Source organism: Pristiophorus japonicus, chromosome 1 (assembly GCF_044704955.1).
Source record: "Pristiophorus japonicus isolate sPriJap1 chromosome 1, sPriJap1.hap1, whole genome shotgun sequence".
Lineage (NCBI taxonomy): Eukaryota > Metazoa > Chordata > Chondrichthyes > Pristiophoridae > Pristiophorus > Pristiophorus japonicus.
In genome coordinates, this window is record NC_091977.1 from 212,830,306 (window position 1) to 212,853,802 (window position 23,497).

At 44.8% G+C, this 23,497-nt stretch overlaps 1 protein-coding gene across 1 annotated transcript in view; it reads right to left on the reverse strand.

The window, feature by feature from the left end:
* Positions 1 to 23,497, reverse strand: part of LOC139268349 (adhesion G protein-coupled receptor L3-like) — a 484,368-nt gene that overhangs the window by 120,973 nt on the left and 339,898 nt on the right. The window contains exons 5-7 of the mRNA XM_070886428.1: positions 17,057 to 17,347; positions 11,578 to 11,681; positions 4,088 to 4,273 (exon numbers count right to left, since the gene is read on the reverse strand). Coding sequence (XP_070742529.1) covers positions 4,088 to 4,273; positions 11,578 to 11,681; positions 17,057 to 17,347 — 581 coding nt within the window. The remainder of the gene's footprint in view (positions 1 to 4,087; positions 4,274 to 11,577; positions 11,682 to 17,056; positions 17,348 to 23,497) is intronic.

A 23,497-nucleotide genomic window follows, 5' to 3' on the forward strand; every position in this document is an offset into this window, starting at 1 on the left:
CTGCTTCTCTCTCACCTTCAACCAATTATTTCTCATCAAATAATGACAGTTGCTGTTGCTCTGCCTCGTCTAGCTACAATAATCTCTGAATTGCCATGTCGTGCAACATGCTGCACGCTGCAATGATGCGACAGACTTTGTGTAGGGCATATTGTAGGGAGCCCCTAGACCTCTCCTGGTACCTGAACCTTTAATTGCCCATGACTGTGATTTTGGGCCGATTGGTCTCCTCCTTGGGCTGTCATTCTATGATTATACCTGAGCTTTCAGGAGTGGTGGGGATGCAGAAGGGTGTCATCAGTCACAAGTGCAGGGGGTAATCCTCATCTCCAAGTAGCCATTCTTTTACATTTGTGGAAGGCAGAATAGTGGGGGGGGACAGATGAGTATCACGGAATAAAGGCATTGTGACATCTGCCAGAAAACTGGTGCAGACTTCTGATACTTTTGTGGTGATCGCACACTAACTGAACAGTAATTGAGTGATAGCCTCTCCTGCTTCTGGCTCATCTTCTTTTGCCCTGATGGCTACATCAGTGCAGTCTATACTGCCCTGGATAAAAGGGAAGCCAGCCACTGCTGCAAATCCCAGAACTCTATCATTTTGCATATTGGCGTCTATGGGAGAGGTGATATATTGGTTGGCCCTGGTAAATAGGGCATTGGTGACCTCCTTGATACAGCCATGCAGTGTGGCTGGGAGGAGCGAGTGGAGGAGGACTAGGTGAAAAGGTTGGACAGCCACTGCCAGGGCATGGTCACCTGGCCCAGCAGGCAGCTGGCTGTGTTGCAGGAGGCTGTATTGATCAACAGCAGCCTACCTGGTGTAGCACAGCCTCCTCATGGACTGCTCCTCAGAGATATCCAAGACAGTGACTCTTGGCTTAGAGACACCGAGGGCAAGGTAAGGTTTCTAGGAGTATACACACCACCACCTGGCCAGATAAAGTGGCGGCCAGCACGAAGACAGCAGGAACAGGACTTTAAGTTAAATCAATCAATTTTAATGGTTCCTTCGATCCCACCGGGCATGGTGGGTTAATATTGACCTCTTTATTTAAAGTGTCACTCTCGCTGATCATTTGGCTCATTGTATATCAGCCTCGGATGTTGTTAAACTGAATTCTGATCTAACCATAGCCATTTATACTGAATAATTTTATTGCTTCTTGATTTAAAATATTTTTTTAAGCTTTAAGTCTACATCATTAAGCAGAGCACTGGTTTGCTGTTGACTACTGAACTGGAGTTTGTTTTAATACGCACTTAAGATTTTATAAACATAAATGCTGACATTAAGGGCAATTTGTTGCACCTGATCAGTGAAAATTAATTTCATTCAGTGGTGTGGATTGGATATGCACTGTTGTAAGTCAGCCATAACTTAACCAGTCTATTTAAAATCAAGTTTCTCACCAGGTCACCAAGAGTTTAAGGGCCCATCTCCCCCCACCCAAAATACAGAAGCATGAAAATGAAAGACAGCAAGGAAACACATAACAACTTTTTAAAATCCACATGGTAGCAAGATAGTTGAATTTCTGGCCCTGCAAGTTTTGTTTCGAGATCATTTAACATTTTGAGAAAACCGTTCTTTCACTAGAAGAGGTCAGTGCTTCTGGGCAGAGGCCTGCACATTGCCCAGAAGGCATTCAGTATATTGGTTGGTTTTGAAATGCCAGATGCTTGGAAATGTATCCTTGTTCCACCTCTACCACAGCACAGAACTGTGTAACTACACACACTATTATTAATGAATGCAGAATTCAACAATCCCACTTGGTTTGCACACAGCTAAACATTGCTGGTTTAACAGATCACCTTACTTAGCTGCACCCCAAGAATAAAATTATAGTCCATGGTTTTGGTAAAAAGTATGGTTAGCACATGGAGGAGAATATCATTTTGGCTTGGAATAAATGAGCTAATTTTACATTGGTGCGCAACTCTTCTGCCACGAAGTTATTTCCCCGTAAAACTCCCCGGGACAGAAAAAGGTGCTTTGATAGAGGCACTTCCTTATCTTAGATCAGGGGAGGATGGGAAGTGTAGCAGCTCCCATGTTTGCACTACTTAACTGGTTTCTTTATCTCAACGACACTTGGGGTGGTGGTGGGGGATGGGGGGGGGGGCGGGGGCGGAAGAGGGAAAGTGATTTTAACCCCAAAAAACAGGTGGGTTGGGGCTGGGTGGAAGGTTAAAGACTTAAATAACTGAATCCCGACCACAACCCGTCTCCTTCCGGTTTTTGAGGTGGGATGGGAGAAGGCAGCCAAACCGCTCATAGGAGGCAAGTTGGCATTTTTAATATAATGAGGCTCCGTGCCTCATTTAACTCTGGTTGGCCGGGTTTCCTGGGCTTCGGGGAACCTGCCAGCTAAAGGAAGGAGAGGACTGCTGGATCCAGCAGATAAGTGCCTTTCCACTTATCTGCTGGATCCAGCATTTCTGCCGCACCCACCCCCTCACGAGGCCTCCCTTCTCCTCGCAAGGTCTCCGATCCACCCTGAGGCCTCCAACAACCGCCGTCTCCCATCCCACAAGGCCTCTGATCTCCCCTCTGGCCTTCTGAACCATCTCCCGCCCTCCCCCCCCACCTCCTCCCTCTGCCCCTCCCATCCCTCAATCCCCGAACTCGCCAACGATTCGCCCTCCCCTGCCAACGATCTGGCCCCTGACCTCGCCTCCAAAGATCCAACCCCCGACCTCCCCTCCAAGGATCTGAAGCCTGACCACTCCTCCAACAATCCGACCCCTGACCTTGCCTCCAAGGAGCCAATCCTGACCTCCCCTCCAACGATCCGACCCCACCTCCAACGATCTGGCCCCTCAAGCTCCCCTCCATCGATCCGACCTCCCCGACCTTGTCTCCAATGATCCGACCCTTCCGGCCTCGTCTCCAACAATTCGACCCCTGACCTCGCCTCCAAAGATCCGACACCCCCCCGACCTAGACAATGATCCCAGCTATCCTCCCCCACCCCCCGTCCCCTCTGTGACCTGTTGCCCCAGGCCTACCCGCTTGACAGCCAGCCAGCTTCTCTATCTAGCTGGCTGTGGGCGGGAAATAGAATCAAAATGCTAATCAGGCCCTGTCATTAAAATCAGCAGGGCCCCGAGGGAAATCTGTTCTCCCAGGTTTTCTGACCACTTTCCAGCTCCCTCACACCTGCTCCAAATTAAAATTCCAGCCAGGGAATCAGCAAACCAACATCGCTCTCCTGCTCTCTGAACTAAGCAAACCCTACTGTCAGCTCACTGTGGCTACTCAAATCTCTTCCAACCTTACACGGATGAGTCCCAGACGTCTCACTTTGAATTCAACTGTACTTTTGTAGAAGTGATGTGAAGCTATCAACTTATTATTAAAACGAAAATAGAAAATAGAAATTGAGCTCCCAGGGGTTTAATTTCCTCTGGCACTGCACTAAACAAGTTTGTGCAAAGATTCTTAATGTGCTATTTTTATACAATTGTTAGCCCATTTAGAGAGTGAACAAAAGAATTTTACATGAATGTATTAAGCAGTAACTGTCACAGGAAATTAAGTCCTGAGTAGTTATCCTAAATCAGAGAGATTAAAGCCCAATTCGAATATATGTCTGTTGTATAAAAGTCCTCCAAGTGGGCAGTGCAATTAGTTGATTTATGAGAGTCAGAAACAGCTTGGCTATAAAAAGGAATGATTTTAGGTGAGTGTTAACTGGAGATTAAAACTGAGTTTTAAAAGGATGAGCTGGGAATCAGTCTAAAATGCAAGAGCCTGCAAAATGTACTACTTGACAAAAATCCCATGGAATTTTGAACCCATCCAAAAATTACAAAATACAGAAATTATGTCTCAAGTAATACTTCAGGATTTATTTAAACACCGTTTGGAAATATTTTTCAGTCAGTTATCCGATAAAATGACACTTAAAATATGGAATGTGAAGTGACCATGCTTCCCTAATCACAAAGCGCCACCCCCCCCCCCCCCCAACCCCATGCCTTATACAAATGGCCCCATCCAATTCAGTGTGAATCACAGAAAGGGAAAGGAAGGGAGAAATGAATAAAACACAAAGCAAAGGCACAGATTTCCTACCTTGTTCAGGCTCCGAGCTGCACTGTCTTTTCCACCTGGAGTAAGGTTGCGGAGTTGCACATTTAACAAATCCACTAACTGTTCCATGAGCTTTACGGAGAACAAAATATCGCCAGCATGAATTAGACTTTTTGTCTGCTCTGCAAGCTCTCGAGCAATATTGGCAGCAGTCTCACCAGAACGAACCTGTGATTTAAAAAATAAATGCAATTTTTATTTTTAAAAAGGTAAATTGTCTTTGACGAATAAGGCCTACTTCACCCAAGTATTTTCCAGTAGCATTGGATAAGACAAAATAAGGAACAGGCCTTTTAAGAAGATTCTGTCAGTAACATGTAGCTAGTCCTTACATACAAGAGTGCCATTGTCCTCTGATGTTATCTGTGGCTTTTTTCTCGGTGAGGGAAGCTACCACCATTTGGAGGAGGAGGGTGTTCGGCAATGAGAGAGGTAAAGTCTCTCCACACACACACACAATGTAAATGTCCCAGAATAACCAAATGGGAAACTACACTTTTTTTTGTTGGAGTTGGGAAAGAAGTAACCCAATAATGTAAAAGCAGTCAAGCAAGCATATATATATATATTTTTCAATTTTTTTTTTTAAACATGAAGCAGCAACAACAAAATTCACACCCGAAACTCTTATTAGTGCAGTAGAATTCTGCCCAACAGTATAAGATAGAGCCGTGGTTATGTAAAGGTTTATATTATTTGAATAAGGGCAACTAGGACACTGCAGGCTATGTTTTATTTTGAATGCTAATTTTAATGAAAGGGTAAATAGGGAATAACTAGCAGAAAGCCATAATGAACTAAAACGAGTTAAATTAGTGAGAATTGGTAAAAGCTTGTTAAAAGGCCAACCAGAAGAAATTCGTGCAGGTCAAGCTTTATGCCACAAAAGTCATCCGTATGGGACAGAAGAGTCAACCACTTTGCATCCACTGCTCCAGAGAAGTCCCGTTTCATCCATTCATCAATAGAGGCAGCTATAGTTTTAGTACACTATAAACTTGCCCTAATGTCTGCATAGAGCTATCTATGCACCTACCAACAATGCATTGGTAACAATCCAATTAGGAACAGCTACTACTCCATCTATGTGCAATTGGCACGCAATCCCACCAGAAAATGATTAAATTAATGCCTTTTTCCAGGAATACAAATTATATTTGCAGTCAAGGCACCAAACATCATGGATAAAGCAAAAGCAAAATACTGCGGAGGCTGGAATCTGAAACAAAAACAGAAACTGCTGGAAATCTCAGCAGGTCAGGCAGATGACCCTTCGTCAGAACCTAGGTTCTGGATCATGGATAAAGGATGGACAGTTGGCTCCTCAGTCATAACTCTGCAATTCAACCATGGGTGATGCCACCTCTGCATGAGCTGCACCCAACAGAGAGCAGATACGTTAGGTGCGAAAAGCAATGTTTCAGACGCTTCGACCTGTCTGAAGGAGGGAGACCAATTACTGCAGCCAGGAAGAGAGGTGCCTGAGGATCTCATTGCCAATTTCTTTCAGGAGGCTTCGTCTGGTCACCATTATTTTCTACTTAAAATCTACTAGTTATTTTACCAATTCAGCTTTTGTTAAGAACTGCACCTACTCCTATTTATTTTTGGACAAGTGACACTTTCTATTTTGCACATTAAAGAATGGCAGACAACAGTATTAGAAATGATGGAATTATGATTCAGAACATGAAAGAAAGACTTTCACGACCACCAGATGTCTCAAAGTGATTTACAGTCACACTTCAGAGACTTGAGCAAAGAGATTTGCAGACATTTCAGTGCAGTACGGAGAGAGTGCTACACTCTCAAAAGTTGCCGTCTTTCACTAAACCGAGGCCTGTTCTGCCCTCTCTGGTGGATTTAAAAGATCCCATGACACTATTCGAAGAGGAACAAGTGAATTCTCCCCAGTGTCCTGGCCAATATTTATCCCTTAATTAGAATCACCGAAACAGATTATCTGGTCATTATATCATTGCTGTAGGAGTTTGCTGTGCGCAAATCAACTGCCGCATTTTCTGCATTACAACAGCGACTACATATCAAAAGTACTTTATTGGCTGTAAATTGCTTTGGGATGCCCTGAGATTCTGAAAGGCTCTATATAAATGCGAGTTCTTTTTTTCTTTCTATATACAGGTACCGACTTTGTGGTGCTACTGATCTGCAGCAACAATTTGGATTCAGAAATGCCCTGAAAAGTAGCTAAATTTACAGCCTATGTCAGCATGGAAAAGGGACAGTCAAGTCTAATCAGGGAGCCATGGATTCACAAGTGAGTTAGATAAAATCCATGTAGGCAAAACAGTTAAAATTAAACTCACATCAATAAGAATAACACATTGCTCACTGAAAATAAAAATGGGTGACATGATTCTTATGAAGTGCTGAAAAATAGCAAAGACTTGAGATTAAAAAAAATAATCTTTGGTAATAGACTGAGCATTTATCATGCCCGGTCAATATGGAGCAACAATAAACAAAAAAGAAAGAATGCTGAGTTACATTACTAAATCAGTAAAGTACAAGTTATAGGACTTAATGGTGAAACTCAGCAATGCTCTAGTCAGACTTAACCATGTAAAATGTGCTCATGTCTGGTCATGATCATCATCATAGGCTGTCCTTCAAAATCGAGGAAGACTTGCTTCCACTCTAAAAGTGAGTTCTCAGGTGGCTATACAGTCCAATGCGGGAATTACAGTCTCGAACAAGTGGGGCGGACAGTGGTTGAAGGAAAGGGTGGGTGGGGAGCCTGGTTTGCCAAACGCTCTTTCCGCTGTCTGCGCTTGGTTTCTGCATGCTCTCGGAGACAAGAATACAGGTGCTCAGCGCCCTCCTGGATGTTTTTCCTCCACTTTGGGCGGCCTTGGGCCAGGGATTCCCAGATATCAGTGGGGATGTTACACTTTATCAAGGATGCTTTGAGGGTGTCCTTGAAGCGTTTCCTCTGCCCACCTGGGGCTTGCTTGCCGTTTAGGAGTTCCGAGTAGAGCACTTGCTTAGGGAGTCTTGTGTCGGGCATGCAGACGATGTGGCCCGCCCAACAGAGCTGGTCAAGTATGGTCAGTGCTTCGATGCTGGGGATGTTAGCCTGAGCGAGAACACTGACATTGGTGCGTCTATCCTCTGGGAACGTGTGATCGACGGAGCGGGGGTGGGAAAACCAAATCAAGTGGTACCCTGCTCCTGACAAAATGCTTAGAACATGACCTCGTCATCACCAACACCTTGTTCCATCAGCATCTGGCATCTGCTCGACTACGTCATCATCCGATCGACGGACCGCAAGGACGTGTGCATCACCCACCCCATGACAGGAGCTGACGACTGCTGGACGCACTACTGCCTAATACGCTCCGTCATTATCAATATAGCCCCAAAGCAGCAACGGCAACAGAAACAATGCCACAGAAAAATCAACGCCGGGGCACTCAAAGACCCAGTTAAGAAAGCCCTGTACAGCCAGCATCTCACTGCCAAACTGGCGACCCTCGATGACCCCGAAAAGCAGAGTGCCCACAGCGCCTGGTCTGCCCTCAAGGCCTCCATAACCAGTGCCTGCGAAGAGACGCTCGGTCACTCAACCAGGAAACACCAAGAATGGTTTGACGAGAACGAAATGGAGATCCGGGAGCTAATAAGCTGCAAGTGCAAGGCGTTTCTGAACTTAAAGCAGCAACCAACTCGGGAGCAGCAAAGCAGCTCTACAGGCGGCTGAAGGCCGAGGTCCATCAAAAAATCCGCGACCTAAAGAATAGATGGTGGGTGGAGAAAGCACAGGCGATCCAGCAGCTGGCCGACAACCGTGACGTGCGAGGATTCTTCAGTGCAGTCAAGACTACCTACGGCCCCTAACCCAAGGCCGCACCCCACTGCTGGCCAAGAACGGAGAGGCACTCATGTCTGATCATGAGGTACGCAAGAGGCTACACTTTAAAAGTACTTCATTGGGTGTACACAAGAGACATTCAGGCTCTGCAGGGGATGCAAAGAGGCACATAGCTAATTCTGGTGTCAAAGGCCTGAATTACAAGGAAATACTGGAGAATGTTGGGCTCTTCATCCTTGGGACCTTATAAAGCTATACAACATGATGAGCCATACAAATCTGAAGCACTACTAGTTCAAACTGGTGAAAGGCAAGGTTAATATTGATGTCAGAAAGTAGTTCTTCACCTGAAGAACAATCAACACATGGAATGGACTCTCAGATATGTTAATGATGGTAAAACCTTAGGAGCTAGAAATTGGTCTTTTAGTGATAGCAGTTTTCTTTTGGCATTTTTCAACAAAAATACCATTAAAAATTCCGCTACTTTTTAAAGGCATAAAATTGGCAAAAAAATGGGCCTGACGGTAAAAATCGGCCAGCGTTACACGATGATTCACGGTAGAAACCGCAGTCCTCGCCAACTTTAGCCGGAGGCCGATTACCGCTATAAAGACAGGTCCTGGGAGGAGGAAAAACACAAAAAAAATTTGTATTAAACAAAAAAAAAAATCACAAAACATTCACAAGACACTTAACTAGTGCATTGCTGAAAAAGAATTAAAAAATAAAAACTTTAACTTACTTTTTTTGCAGATCTTCATACTTACCGCTGTTTCTGGGGCTGCAACGCAGAGTTTTCTCGGGTGTTTTTTTTCTTCCGAACGACGCTTGCGCCGAACGGCAATTTTAAGTGGTCGCATTTTTGTTGGTGTTGCACGCCGGCGGTCTGCTTTTCAGCAGTATTTCAAAACCACCGGTGCACAACTTTGGCCAATTTAGGAGAGTACCTTTTTCTGTCAAAAAAGGTGAAATATCGGCGAAAAAACGGGTGCAAGGCAGGTCAATTTCTAGCCCTAGGAGTCATATAACAGACAGCTGAATTCAGTGATTGGGAGACTGCAGCTTTTCAAGATAGGTGAGGTAAGACAGGTGACTTCTAAAAGCATCCCCCTTGTTTGAGTGTGCAATGACGTTTTTGTTATTACATGTTTACACTTCATGCTCATATGTACGTGATGCCTGTAGCTGCTTGATTTGTTTGTTTTCTTTTAAATTTACATATGCATCATTTGATTCTTGTCCGAACAAAATTATGCACACTTGCATAAAGCGTCAGTTTGAGGAAATGGAGATGAGTTTTATATAGCTTTCTGGAAAGAGATAAAACTTGAATTGTACAAAATATTCTGCTTTTGTCTGGTTAAAGGAGCCCATGAAAACAGAAAATTCTGAATTATTTAGAACACTTAAATGCTGTCTGGGTTTAGTTTCAATTAAAAAAAAGGTTGCAATCATATAGCATCCTTCTTGACCACAGAACGTCCCAAGGTGCTTCATAGCCAATTAAATACCTGTGCGGTGTCGTCACTGCTGATGTAGGGAAATCAGGTGGCCAATTTGCACTCAGCTAGAGCCCACAAACTGCAATCAGATAACTAACCAGATCATCTGTTTTAATGATGTTGGTTGAAGGGATAAAGGTTGGTCAGGACACCTTCCCCTGCTTTTCTTCAGCGAGTACTGCGGAATCATTTACATCGACTTGAAAGGACAACACTCCCTCTGCAGTGCAGTGTCAGCCTACATAATATGCTCAAGTCTCTGGAGTGGGGTTGAACCCACAACTTTCTGACTCAGAGGCAAGTGTTCTACCACTGAGCTGAGACTGACACTTAACTGATGCACAAATTGTTCCCATGTCTGAATCTCAAGAATTAAAAAAAAATTAAGAATCGCACATGCTACTTCTTGCACAGAGTCAAAATATATAAAAAATTTAGTTTTTCAAGTTGCATTCTTTATCATAATAATATAAACAAGCTCCAGCAATCACAGATAGAAAAATCTTGGAAATTTGAGTTACCAAATATTAGAAGCTACTCAGGAGTAACTGAGCTGAAATTACTCAATTTGTAAGAGCAGCAGTGGACCATTCCCCTCAAAAGAACGGACACACTGGAGCAGAAATATTATCCATTATCGCAGCTTTAACACGAACATTGCAAACAGAATTTAAACTCAGTCAGATTGGCAGCAGCCTGATTCATTTATCCAACTTTCAGGGAATCCTTAGTCATATTGGTCTAATGAGAAAACAAACTGAACTGACACAAATTGTACATTTTCACAAAAGCATGCATGCAAAGAAAAATCTAAACTGAAAACTTCATAGTGGAAAGTCCCATCTGGTCTTCATTTTCTAATAAAAATCAATTTACAGCACCACTGCACATTACTAATGTGGATTCAAGACACAACATATACTTTAATTTCAGCTCATTTTTATCTGTAAAAACTGTATTCCACATTTTAATGCCTTTTTAACGCTGATGAATGTTTATGACACATTAACATTTTTAAAAACAGCTGAAGAGGAACTGAATGCATTCAGATCTCCACAAAATGAAGTGCTTATGGTGCCACTCATTACATTTCTACAGACTGCAGCTAACCATGACAAGTACTTAAAGGGACACAAAAGCAAAATACTGCAGATGCTGGAATCTGAAATAAAAACAGAAAATGTTAGAAATCTCATCGGGTCAGGCAGCATCTGTGGAGAGAAAAACAAGAGTTAACGTTTTAGGTTGATGACCCTTCGTCAGAACTGGCGAATGTTCGAAAAGAACACATTCTTAAGCAGTGAAAGGGGGAGGGGAAGGAAGAATAAAAGGGAAGGTCTGTGATAGGGTGGAAGTCAGGAGAGATTAGAGAGACAAAAGGGATGATGGGCCGAATTGAAATGGTAATGGCCAGAGTTAGAAAAAGTTAGTCTCGATAGGGTGTGAATGGCGGAATAATGACCAGCTGCCATTGCAGACAGAGAGAAAAAAAACGAAAGCTCGGGGGGTGGGGAAGGGAGCCAAAGATGGGCCGAGGTTATGCTCTGAAATTGTTGAACTCTATGTTGAGTGCAGAAGGCTGTAAAGTGTCTAAACGAAAGGTGAGGTGCTGTTCCTTGAGCTTGCGTTGAGCTTCATTGGTGCTCTGAGATTGTTGAACTCATACTTAAAGGGGCTGTGCATTTTGACTAGGCAAATGGTGCACAATTATAACTCTCTGTTATACACTCTGGAATCAATTTGATTAACATTAAAAAAAAACCTGTATCTCTATACAGTTATGTAAGCCTTTAGAACTGTGCAAAAAATGGAATTGTACTGTTGTAATTTTGAAAAATGAAGGGTAAACTACTTAGGTAGCAATGTTCGTAGTTTTTGTCTTACATGCTTCAATCAGAGCATGGGAGTCTGATGGAGCAATTTGCCACCATTCTGCTCCTTACCCAGACCATATTTCTCTTTCAATGCTTTCTCTTGTTTTTTTTCCCCCCAGAGAAAGGCCATGATTCCTGCTGTATGACTCCACCAAGCTTGAACTCAGTTGCAAAGATGACAAGGCAAATTCAGAATGACAGTGTAGATTCTGCATAAATATAAACATAGATATTTTCAGCTTAAATAGGGAGACTTACTTTCTGAGTCAGTAGGTTTATCCATGGAGAGCTGCAGTTACTCAGATCTGGGCCCAGTGGATCCCAGAATCCATCAGGTGACATGCATATATAGATGGCAACACCTGTAGATATTGAGAAAATGTCAAGTGTGCAATTGTAAATAGGTACAACAATCATCCCGCTTCCCCTCCCCAAATTTTCAGGTGCTTCGTTCGTCATAAACTATTCCAACTCATCGAAGAGGAGTAAGCAGGCAGACAGGCAGTCATTTGGTCTCTATAAACCAGTTACTGAAGAACATGCAAGTGATTTAGATGTTGCTTCCCTTCTGCCTTTCCCTCTCAGGCCCCTTGTGTGTGTTTTTTTTTTATACACAGAGAACTGGGAAAAGTTACCTCAAGAGCACAGGAAAGTTTCACTGGAGCAGACACCATCTGCTGGGTTACTCTGATCACTAACCTTAAAAAGCTCGATATCCAAGAGCAGTGCAGTATTTATATGGCTTATTATAACAGTTCTTGATATCAAAGGATTACGGCCCAAGTGGAACAGTTGAAAATGATTCCCCCCCACCCGACCTAATTGGCTGACGAAAATTAGCAATTTATAGATGCATTACTGCATGTCAGAGTATATTCCTCAATATTTGGTCTTTATGATGTTTGCTTTCAAATATTATAGGCTATAAGGAAAGAGTAGGGAAATGCAATGACACTATATAGATCTGATGTGGAGCTGATACAGAGAAAGACAAAAGAGGCTGATTGTCCTCCTTCGATACTAACATTCGGACTGTCGGACTGGGATTTCAAATAAATAACCCACATTAAAGTAACCTTTTGGAGCGTAGGCATTTCTGAGGGCTCAACTTTCCCCGAGCCTGTTTTCTGGCATATTGCCAGAGTTGCACCGCTTAATTCGTTTAATAAATGCGGCAGAAAAAAATCTCCGAAGTTTCCCCGATGTTTGGCTTGTAATCTGCAGCCGCGCAGTGTGGCCAGTTGCCTCGGGGGGGGGGGGGGGGGTCGGGGGTGGAGCCGGGCCTTCTGCGCATGCGCGGGGGGAAAAAACGGATGTCTTTGACGTTGCTGAAATGGCCACGCGTGCGCAGTAGAGCTCAGAGTTGGCAATCGGCCATTTTTAAAGAGCAACTTGTGTGTGCCAGAAGGAGTGCTGCATTTAGAAAAATTGCAGCTGCATGCAGAAGCAGTGCTGTGTGTCTGAGAGCATTGAAAAAGTGCTTTGTGTGTCTGAGAGCAGCTGCAGCAACACAGCAACACGGACCAAGGACAAAGAATTTCTCGATGGAAGAAGTGGAGACACTAGTTACTGATCGAGAACAGATGGCAGGAGCTGGACACCAGCAGAGGTCACATAAAAGTGCCACCAAAATAAAAGAATAATCACTGGAACCAAGTTGCAGAAGATTACTGCGCAGTGGTGAACACCACGAGATCTGGAAGCCAGTGTAAAAAGAAATGGCAGGACATTGGTCAAGTCGTTCGTGCAAGTAATATTTTCTTTTATTCAATGCAATTGTAATTGTGACCAGCTGTATATGTCCCACCCAGCAGAAAGACACCCTCTCTAAAAAGTTAAATTTTCATCTTTGCAGAGGAAATTGGCCCACAACAAAAGGGAAAGAACTCGAACAGGAGGAGGCCCGCCAAATCTGCATCCACTGACACCCTTGGAAGAGAGGGTCACTGCTTTGATGGGTCCTACTTGGAGAAAAATAATCAGTACTGCACAAGTTGGACCCATACACAAGGGAGAGGGTAAGTCCTGAAAATTCATCGTAGCCCTTCAAATCAAACTGCTGCCTGGCCTGCTATGCCACCCATCCTGCCCCCTCCTCTGCTGTTAACCACTTGACTGTCCTGTCATATTTTGCAGAATCTGAGGCCAATCCTGAAGATGCAGAAGATTCAGAGGTAGACGAGCCTGAAGGAGAACATCTTCCAATCCAACCCTCCAAACCAACATGGGGTTGAGGGGGAAGGGATGGAGATGGATGAAGGCCACACTGTTGTACTGACTCTTGAGGAAGTGCTGCTCACAGCCCCTTCCGTGACAAGTGGTTTGAGTGTGGGTGGAACATTCCATGGTTTCCCACCTTCCGAGGTTGCGGGTCCCAGCAGTGGGGTGCAGCAAGTCACACTCAGGGCCCCACCGTCCGAGGCTGCAGGTCCCAGTGGGATGCAGCAAGCCACACCCAAGGTGAGGGGAACTCGACCATGCTCTCCTGAGATGCAGGATGTAACAGATGTGATTCAGATGATGTCATTGATTGCAGAGAGCATTGACCTTAAACGATCATTCCTGGACACCATGGTGCGTGATGAGGTAGCAGGACTCTTGGGAGAAGTAACAACACTCGCTGGGACCATCAGTGAGGGAATGGTGTTCATGAGGGAGGGAATGTCAGAGGTAGTGCAAACCATGTCAATGGCCATGAGGGAGGGAGTGTCAGAGGTAGTGCAAAGCACAACACTGGCAATGAATGAGGGAATGTCAGGGGTAGTACAGGCCATCAGGGAGAGAATGTTTCAGTCTGCTGAGACACTATCAGGGTGCATGAGGGACGGCACGTGTGAGTTAGCTGTTGCAATAAGGGAACACTCCCAGACCCCGCGCCCATTGACAGAATCAACTGTCACTCCTACTCCAATCCCCACACCAGCCTCCGAAGAGCCCCAAGCTGGGCCCTCCACATTATCACCTACGCCCTTTCCCCCCCCCCCCCTCCTCCCAACCCCATCAAGAAGTGCGCATTACCCAAGATGTTAGAAGGAATAAGCTTGGTACCAAGCCCAAAATCACTGCGCCACCGCCTGCGGGCAGGTGTGGTGGAGAGTCCAAGACCAAGCGCAGCGGGCGGTCGTAGACTAAGGGGGATGAGAGATGGGTGTAGCCTTTCTTTGCTGCTGTTGTTGATGTTGTTACTGTTGTAAATGTTCTCACATTAAAAGTTTTTTGTAAGTTATGTACATTTACAAGTTTATAAGTGATTTTAAAGTTTTTAAGTGTTCTTAAAGAGTCATATTAAAGATTGATACAAGAATAATTTTATCACAGTAAAGTTAAGTACATTGTAAACGTTTGAATAAAATATATTTTACATTAAAATTGAATCATGTTCCATTAACACAACACATTACGGAATAGCTCCAAACAATAAACATGTCCATGTGGAATAGTTGTTGCTGAGCCCTCAGGCATCAGTAAAGTGTTCATGGATGAGCTGCTGGCGCAAGGCTCCAGCAATCGTTAAAGGCGGACGATGACCCGCCCTCCTCTGTCGTCATGCTCTGGCCTCAGGCACTTGCATGGTTTCTCATCCTCATCATCATCCTACTCCTCCTCCTCCTCCTCCTGCTCGTCACCTGCATCTTCCACATCATTATCAGCCACTCTCACCGCAGGTGGGTCTTCCACTACCATTTGCTACTGCCTCATGATGGCTAAGTTATGCAGCATGCAGCACATAACAGTGAACTGACCGACAATCTCAGGGGAGTATTGCAAGCAGACTCTGGAATATCCAGGCATTGGAAACGCTGTTTCAAGATGCCAATGGTGCTCTCTATGATGCTGTGTGTCACAATGTGCGACATGTTGTATTGACGGTCAGCTTCCGTCCGGGTTATGTGTAGGAGCGTCATGAGCCAGGTGGCGAGGCTGTAACCTTTGTTTCCCAGTAGCCAGCTCTGCCCTTCTGGTTGCTGCTCAAACATGGCAGATATAATGCTGTCACATAGGATGAACACATCATGGGTGCTGCCAGGGTATCTTGCATCGACTGACATGATGCGATGCATGTCATCACACGAGATTCACATTCATGGAGTGGAAGCCTTTTCTATTCCTTAACATCTCGGAATCCTCCAAAGGTGCTCGCAAGGCGATGTGGGTACAATCAATGCAGCTCTGTACCTTTGGGAAGCCAGCAATCCTTGAGAACCCCACAGTCCTGTCATGGATAGCTTGGATAGTCATTGGGAACTTGATGAAGTCATTCCTCCACGCATACAGTGCAGCTGTCACCTGGCGAATGGAGACATGTATTGCATGTTGAGAGATGGCGCACACATCTCCAGTTGTAGCTTGAAACGATCCGGAGGCATAGAACGAAAGTGCAGCTGTAACCTTCACTTCAACGGACAAAGCAGTCCACCTGATGCTTCTCGGCTGCAGGTCTGGTCTCAGCAACTCAACAGATCTCAGAGACAACTTCTCTGTGGAAACGCAGCCTTCTGACACAGTCTGCATCACTCAGGTGCAGGTACGAATGCCTGACTCGATATTCCCGAGGTGGGTAAAGCCTCCTGCCCAGCACCCTACGGGCTCTGATGTTCCTGATGTGATTAGCTCTCATCAATTGTCTCCTATGTAGCATGATGCAGAACACTCGCACAAGATATGGCAGTGTCAGTATTGCCCCCATACTTAGTTAAACTTTCAAAGAAGCTCAAAATGGCAGGAAAGCAGGCAGCACAAGTTCGCAGTTCTCTCTCCCCCCCAAGGTCTGTATGGATGGACCACACTCAAAGGTCTTTTGTCCTCTCCTCTCTTCCCCCCTCGAGTCTTGTGACCTCTCTCTCTCCCCCTTGAGTCTTGTGACCTCTCTCTCCCTCCCCCTTCTCGGGCACCAAGCCTTCAGGTCGGCTGTCTGCGACCTTCTCCGATCCCCGAGTGTGGTGCCTTTCTGGTCCACTGTGGTGAGTACCTTTCTGGTCTGGTCTGTGGCCCCCGACTGCATTCCTGCTGGTCAGATTGTTCCCTCCCTCCCCCCCCAGCCGAGCCTCTCCGGTATCCAGTGCAGTGCCTTCCCGGTCTGTGGCCTCTGAGTGTGTGCCTACCGGTCAGATTGCTCCCTCCCCCGCCGAGCCTCTCCGGTCCCTGAGTGAGTGCCAGTACCAGTCCGCTCCACTTCCCACCCCTAGCCTAGGCCGAATGGCCTCTGATGTACTTACCTGCGCCGATTTTTTTAACTCTCCGAGGGTTTTCTGAAGAGGCCACATACGCTGGCCTAAGTAGAAATGGAGTAACTATCAGCTGGCCAAAGTTGCCTAAATAGCCAGAATTGGTGTAGGTGGCTGGTAATGCTCCTTTTTGAGAAAAAAAAACATACCTAAAAAAACGTAACTAAATGAGCTGGTGCAAATTGATTGGGAAACTGGGGATTTTTAAGTTAGGCCAGAAAAAGCAGCCTACTCAAAAAAAACGGCACAAATACTGGGGAAAATTGAGCCCCGAGAGTGTACAGGTTGTGGAATCGCTCAAACTACTGGCCAAAGTCATTCAAAGTGCCTAAATCACCGTTTACTACTTTTAAAACCCTATCTCATTTCTTTGATTCCAAATAATGCAAATTAAATCTTACAAAGTCAATCGTTCAAAAGTAAATCATAATTTTAAAGTTTTAACTAAGAAAATAAAACCATAGATCAATTTAAAATTTTAGGAGCAAACTTTACATAAGATGACTACTTACCTATTGTTCCCAGTGGACACGGCATTTTAGCCATCTCGCCTGGTTGAGTTCTGGGCCAAGATATGTCACGTTTGTCCATGGCTTCACAGCACTCTGCTCCTTCAGCAGGGAGCTGTGATGCTATTGGTGCCTTTGCAGTGGTCCCATGAATTAACAGAGGTTTCTCCGGTGCTGGGGTTGTTGTGGTCTTGACTCTCCTTCCTGAAGCCATTGTCGTTGCGGCTGTGGTAGTGGTCATCTCAACATTGGAGCTTTTTGTAGCTTCCATGACAAATGATGAAGATGTTGATTCTGAAACAAGGATCCAAGATTATGGTTACCCATCCAAGAATCAACATTATAGCACTTATTTCCAGGAACACTGATTTTATGGTGACTAAATAAGACAAGTTACATCATTTCATTACATGGGGTTCTGACATTCTGGCATTCATATCAGGAGTATGTGATTCCATCCATTTATAGTTACACGCTTACAGTGATGGAATACATTACATTTAATTTCACTATAGAGTGAGACATCCGAAATCTGGAAACCTCAGGACGGAGGCCATTCCGGATTCTGTGTATTTCAGGATTTCAAAATGTCTTTGCTTGGGCCGGGCAGATGGGGTCAGGTTATGCGGCCAAGGGAAGCGGGGGGGGGGCGGCAGGGAAAGAGGCGATGTCGGGCCGCTGGGGCCCAGGCTGCCGAGGTAAGAGGGTGAGGTCGGGCTGGGGCGAGATAGGGCTGCTGAGATTTTGGATTTCGGAACATTTTCCGGTTTCCTGACGACCACGCCATGGATCAGCCCGGTGTCCGGATTCCGGAACATTCCGAATTTTGCAACTCCGGATTTCGGACGCTCAACCTGTATAATCTTATGACAGAATATAATCTCAGAAAAATCAATGATTTTATCCATTTATTCACGAAAACAGCAAAAAACATATCAAAAGTGAACTGCCCTCAGTACAGCATCAAAATATCAGCCCAGCAAAAGTCTGCATCTTAACAGGTAATACAACTTATCGCCCTCAAAATATTTTCGCCTCTCACCTCTCCTGAAAGCAGTGACCCTTGGCCAAGATATGATTTCACAAGTGCGGATAGTCCATATCTTCCCAAGGAGCCATTGTTTATTCACGAGCTGGGACAGCAAGCATTAATTGGCTATTTCAACTATGGAGGCTTTACAGCTTTGCCCCATAATACTTTTAAATAATCAGGAGCACGAAACACGTTCAAAGTGCTTTTATCTCCTCTCCTTCACCCACCCAACATTCTTTCGAGAGTTCACATCCTGCGTTTTTCTTTATAGTGTCACCAGCCTCATTGCACTCCACTTCATCTGTAAGCTGCTCTCCTTGGCCCCACCGATGCCAATTTTCAGCTAACCAACAAGAGCTGTACAAAAGCAGTCCCATGCCTACTATCCCTCCCATTTTTATTTGCCTCATTTCAGCAGGGGGGTGCCTAGCCCTGGACACTGACCTACATCTTGCCACATGGTGACATTACATGTCTGACCTCCAATATACAGAACCACCATGTCCCCAAGTACTCCTCCTAACTTTCTTCAATATTTCAAGACAAAAAGGTCGAATGCAGAGCACCATTTTGCACCATTAGCCTGTTCAAAAATCACTTGAGTGTCTGACTGTGAATCTTAGCAATAAACTCTCAGTCCATTACAATTAGAAATAATAGACACAGTTCAGTATTGATATATGTAGTGGATCAAGAATAATGAATTTGGCATTTATTACTGATTCCACCATGATGGTTATCATTTGCTAATTTTATTCTCGCTTCAGCTCTACCTATGTTACTTTGTGCAAATCAAATAATATTTTTAATGAAAAAGAGTCATTTAATTGACGGTGAGAGATGCAGCATAGAATGAATCACATTTGATTACTCGTGCGTGCAAGTCTTCGTTGAAGCAATGTGGGGGTATTACAATTAGTCTCCATATTCATGTGCATCTGCGCGTCTCTCAGAGGAAGAATGCCATTCAACCAAAGTACCAGAGAGCTGTGGGCACCTGTGGTACTGTACCTCAGAAAAAATCTCTGCTTTCATGAGAGCCAGGGGTAACTTTGGGGGGAGGGATCAGTAGATACCGATTCCTCCTCACAAGCAGACTTTCAACAATGCATGCCTACAACACATCATCTGTTCTTTGATGTTTTTCTCTCCAGAAAATGACTAAATTAACTTAATCATAAAGAAACCTATTTATTGCATTCTAATTCAATTCAGTTATCACTGTCCACCATCAATGCTCAATATTCTTGCAATCACTACTTAATGACAGAAAAATATTTATGGAGGCGATTGGAAGGATTTCAAGTAATTTGAACATCTTCATTGTCAGTTTTCAGTATTTCATATAAAATGGAGGGTGAATTGCACCAGAAATAAAATGCATGGCTGGATGCAAAGAACATCAAGAGAGAAAAAGAGAGTACACGAGTGAGAGCCCACAACATGAAGCTTTACAGGGAAACCGCTATTTAGCACATCTAGTACCAAACTTCCCGATTTAGAGCCAGGATTTTCACAGAATAAATCCTTGCTAGAAGATACTGCCTTATTGCACAACTACTTATGTTATTTATATTTCAGCTTCTTTATTAAGTGAATTAAACATAATGGGGAGTGCAATTCTGCATCGCCCCATTTGGGGACGGTAACCGAGGCACGGAAGTTCTGCCCTGGCTGCAAAATTGGGGTTACCGCCCCCAAGAGGAAGTGGTGTGCAATGTTGGGTGCTCCATTTCCTCTTGGGGGGCCGGACCAGGGCAGTAAGCACACAAATCTTACAGCGCTATGCAGTCTCTCCGCGTAGCGCGAGCATATGACCCTCCCCCCCTTCCATTAAAGGGGCAGGCACGCTGCAGTGGGGTGAGGGGCCTCCAATCATCCACAGGAGATGCGGGCGCAGCCCATCACAGAATCGGAGTGCCGAGCTGCACCATCGTGGCACATATCCTGGGAAATGGGCACCGAAAGGCCGCACTGGTAAGTTGGCTGTGCAAAATAAATGGCGCCGAGCACCTCCCCTTTACTTTTTGCCTCACGAGTGGAGTGCGACCCAGTTCGCGACCTGCGAAGCTGGTGCTGACATTGCCCGCGGCGACTTCACAGGGCACTACCCAATTTCTGCCACGGGTCAAAAATGGGTTGCTGCGCATGCCGATGACTTGATCATTGCTGGCGCTGTGGCTCAGGGCACTATCAGCGGGAGTGGCCTGCTGCCGGTTTGCGCCTCCACTAACGCCCGCGCAATTTCGCGGGAGCCAGTAGTGTACACCCTACCCCACCCACCCACTGGGGAGAAATCATTTGCGCCTCGGAGGCGCAAGCCATGCGAATTTCTCCCCCAATGTTTCTTCTTGTTACATATAATCGCATTCATTCACGTGCCTTGGGTATGCATGCACCATGTATGCCACACTAAACTTTGGAACACTTGACTATTTGCCAACTTCCATCATCCACAGAGAAGTGGAGTGGGGAATGGGAGTGAGGGGAGGTAGGTTTCAGGGAGGAACATCCCTTCATGCTGGTTGATCACAGTTCTGGAACGTGACGTTTCTTATAGCCTGAAAATAGCTCAAATACCGATAGACCTGCTGTGATTTTCAGCATCCTCTGCTCTTTCAGATTTTCACTCATTTTATTCTTGCTCCTACATGGTAAAAAAATATAGATATTTGTTTTTATCTGATTAATTCTTCGGGGCCCATTCATTCAGCCCAATACAATCAGGGTTATTTTCACCCATGGTTCCAATGACTTTTAGTCGTATCAGATGCACCTGCTGTAATTATTCCAATATTTGTGATATGTTTCAAGCTTCTCCAGATACTTTTATTTCATGTCCAATACAAAAGTTAGTTCCCACAGATAAGATGGAAAACAACCAAAGCCAGAGAAGTGATGGGTGAAGGATAAAGGGGTAGTGAGTAAAAGCAAGACTGAAGAAGTTGTTTTTCTTTTATTCATTCATGGGATGTGGGCACCGCAGGAAAGGCCAGCATTTATTGCCCATCACTAATTGCCCTCAAGAAGGTGGTGGTGAGCCACTACCCTGAACTGCTGCAGTCTGTGTTTCTTTGTAGCGGCTTGTTAGGCCACCTCAGAGGGCAGTTAAGTGTCAACCACATTTCTATAGGTCTGGACCACATATAGACTAGACCAGGTAAGGACAGCAGATTTCCTTTCCTAAAGAACATGAGTGAGTCAGATGAGTTTTTATGACAGTGCGGCAGTTTCATGGTCATCATTACTGACACTAGTTTTTTTAAATTCCAGATTTATTTCATTAACTTAATGTAAATTTCCCAGCTGCCGTGGTGGGATTTGAACTCACGCCTCCGGATCATTCATCCTCTGAATTACTAGTCCAGTAACATAAGCACTATACTACCATACCCTTAATTCTTCAGGAAGATTTTGAAGGAGGGGAGAGATAGCAAGGTGAAGGAGCTTGAGTATAATTCCAAGCGTGAAAGGCTCTACAGCCATTAGTGGAGCAAAGAGGGGGGCAATGAGATAGGGAAACAGGAGCTCAGTGGGAAAACAGAGTTTGGTAAATGGGAGAGTTTGGTGAAGTGGGGACAGGAGCTGTTGCTTTGCCTTGTTTTACCTAACTTTTTTCACAGAGCGACGGCGTACCTGAGCGGGAGCAGACTATGTTCCATGAGTGGGGATAAAAACCACAGCAGAACACAGCATACAGCCAGTGTGATCTCCTGGACTAGTTTTGATCGGCTGGTTGGGTCGGAGAGGAATTTTCCCAGATTTTTTCCCCAATTGGCCTGGGTTTTTAATCTGTTTTTTTGCCTCTCCCAGGAGATCGCACAGCTCCAGGTGAGGAGAACTCTGCTGTGTGACATCACAGGTAAGGCAGGTAAGTGATTGGTAGTGATTGTGGGCTAAGTTTTTATTTTAAATTAACATATAGCTTGCAATTAATTTTTAAAAATTAACCTTTATTTGTTTAACTAATTTAATAAACAATATAGGGTAAATACTTGACTAACACTAAACTAATTAATTAAATTAAATATTGGGAAAACAGGAGATGTGTTGCTGCTGCAATATGTGGGAGCTTCTGGATGTTTTGGTCCAGGACGACTATATCTGCACTAAGTGTTTGCGGCTCGATGAACTTCGGCTCACAGTTGAGGAGCTGGGGTCCAAGCTACAGACATTGCGAGACATCAGGGAGGGAGAAAGTTACCTGGACCTTTTGCTCCAGTAGGCAGCCACACCCTCTAGATTAAATACTTTAGAATTGACACGTGGTCAGGGACAGGAGGGTGTGACTGCGAGTGAAGCAGGTAAGGGGATCCAGGAGGTAGTAATGCAGGAGCCTCAGTCCCTGCACTTGTCCAATAGATTTGCAGTTCTTGCAACCCTTGTGGACACGTGTGCAGACTGCGGGGTGGATGAACAGATTGATCAAGGCACCGTGGTGCTGAAAGCCATTCAAGTGGGGGGAGTAAAGAGGCAGGTGGTTGTAGTAGGGGACAGTACAGTTAGGGGGTTCTCTGCAGCCGAGAGCATGCGTCCCGAAGGCTGTGTTGCTTACCCGGTGCCAGGGAAAAGGACATCTCCTCCGGGCTGGAGAATAACTTGGGAGGATCCTGTTGTCATGGTACATGTAGGTACCAATGACATAGGTAGGACTAAGAAAGAGGTTCTACTGAGAGAGTTTGAACAGCTAGAGACTAAATTGAAAAGCAGAACCACAATGGTAATAATCTCTGCATTATTACCCGAGCCACGAGCAAATTGGCATAGGGTCAATAGAATCAGGGAGATTAATGCGTGGCTCAGGGGTTGGTGTGGGAGAAGTGGGTTTCGATTCGTTGGGGACTGGCACCAATACTCAGGAAAGAGAGCTGTTCCGTGGGGACGGACTACACCTGAACTATGCTGGGACCAGAGTTCTAGCAAACTGAATAACTAGGGAGGTTGACAGAGCTTTAAACTAAATAAGTGGGGGGGGGGGGGGGGAGGGCAGGGCGAGGACAGTCACAGAGGAGAGAAATCTAGAATGCTAAAGAAAAGAAAAGGAAGCAATGCAGGAAAGTGATTGTGGTAAGGATAACCAGATTATATCAGGAAGGGACAGAGCATACAAACAAAAGAATGCACTAATAAATAGGGTCCAGGTAAGAAAAAATAGCGATAAGACAAATAGGGCTATAGTACAAAATAATGTTAAGATGTCCAATAATGTTTAAAAGACAAATCTAAAAGCACTGTATCTGAATGCATGAAGCATCTGTAAGAAGGTAGATGAATTAACAGCGCAAATAGATGTAAACGGATTCGATATAGTTGCAATTACGGAGACATGGTTGCAGTGTGACGAGGGTTGGGAACTGAATATCCAAGGATATTCGATATTTAGGAAGGACAGGCAAAAAGGAAGAGTGGGT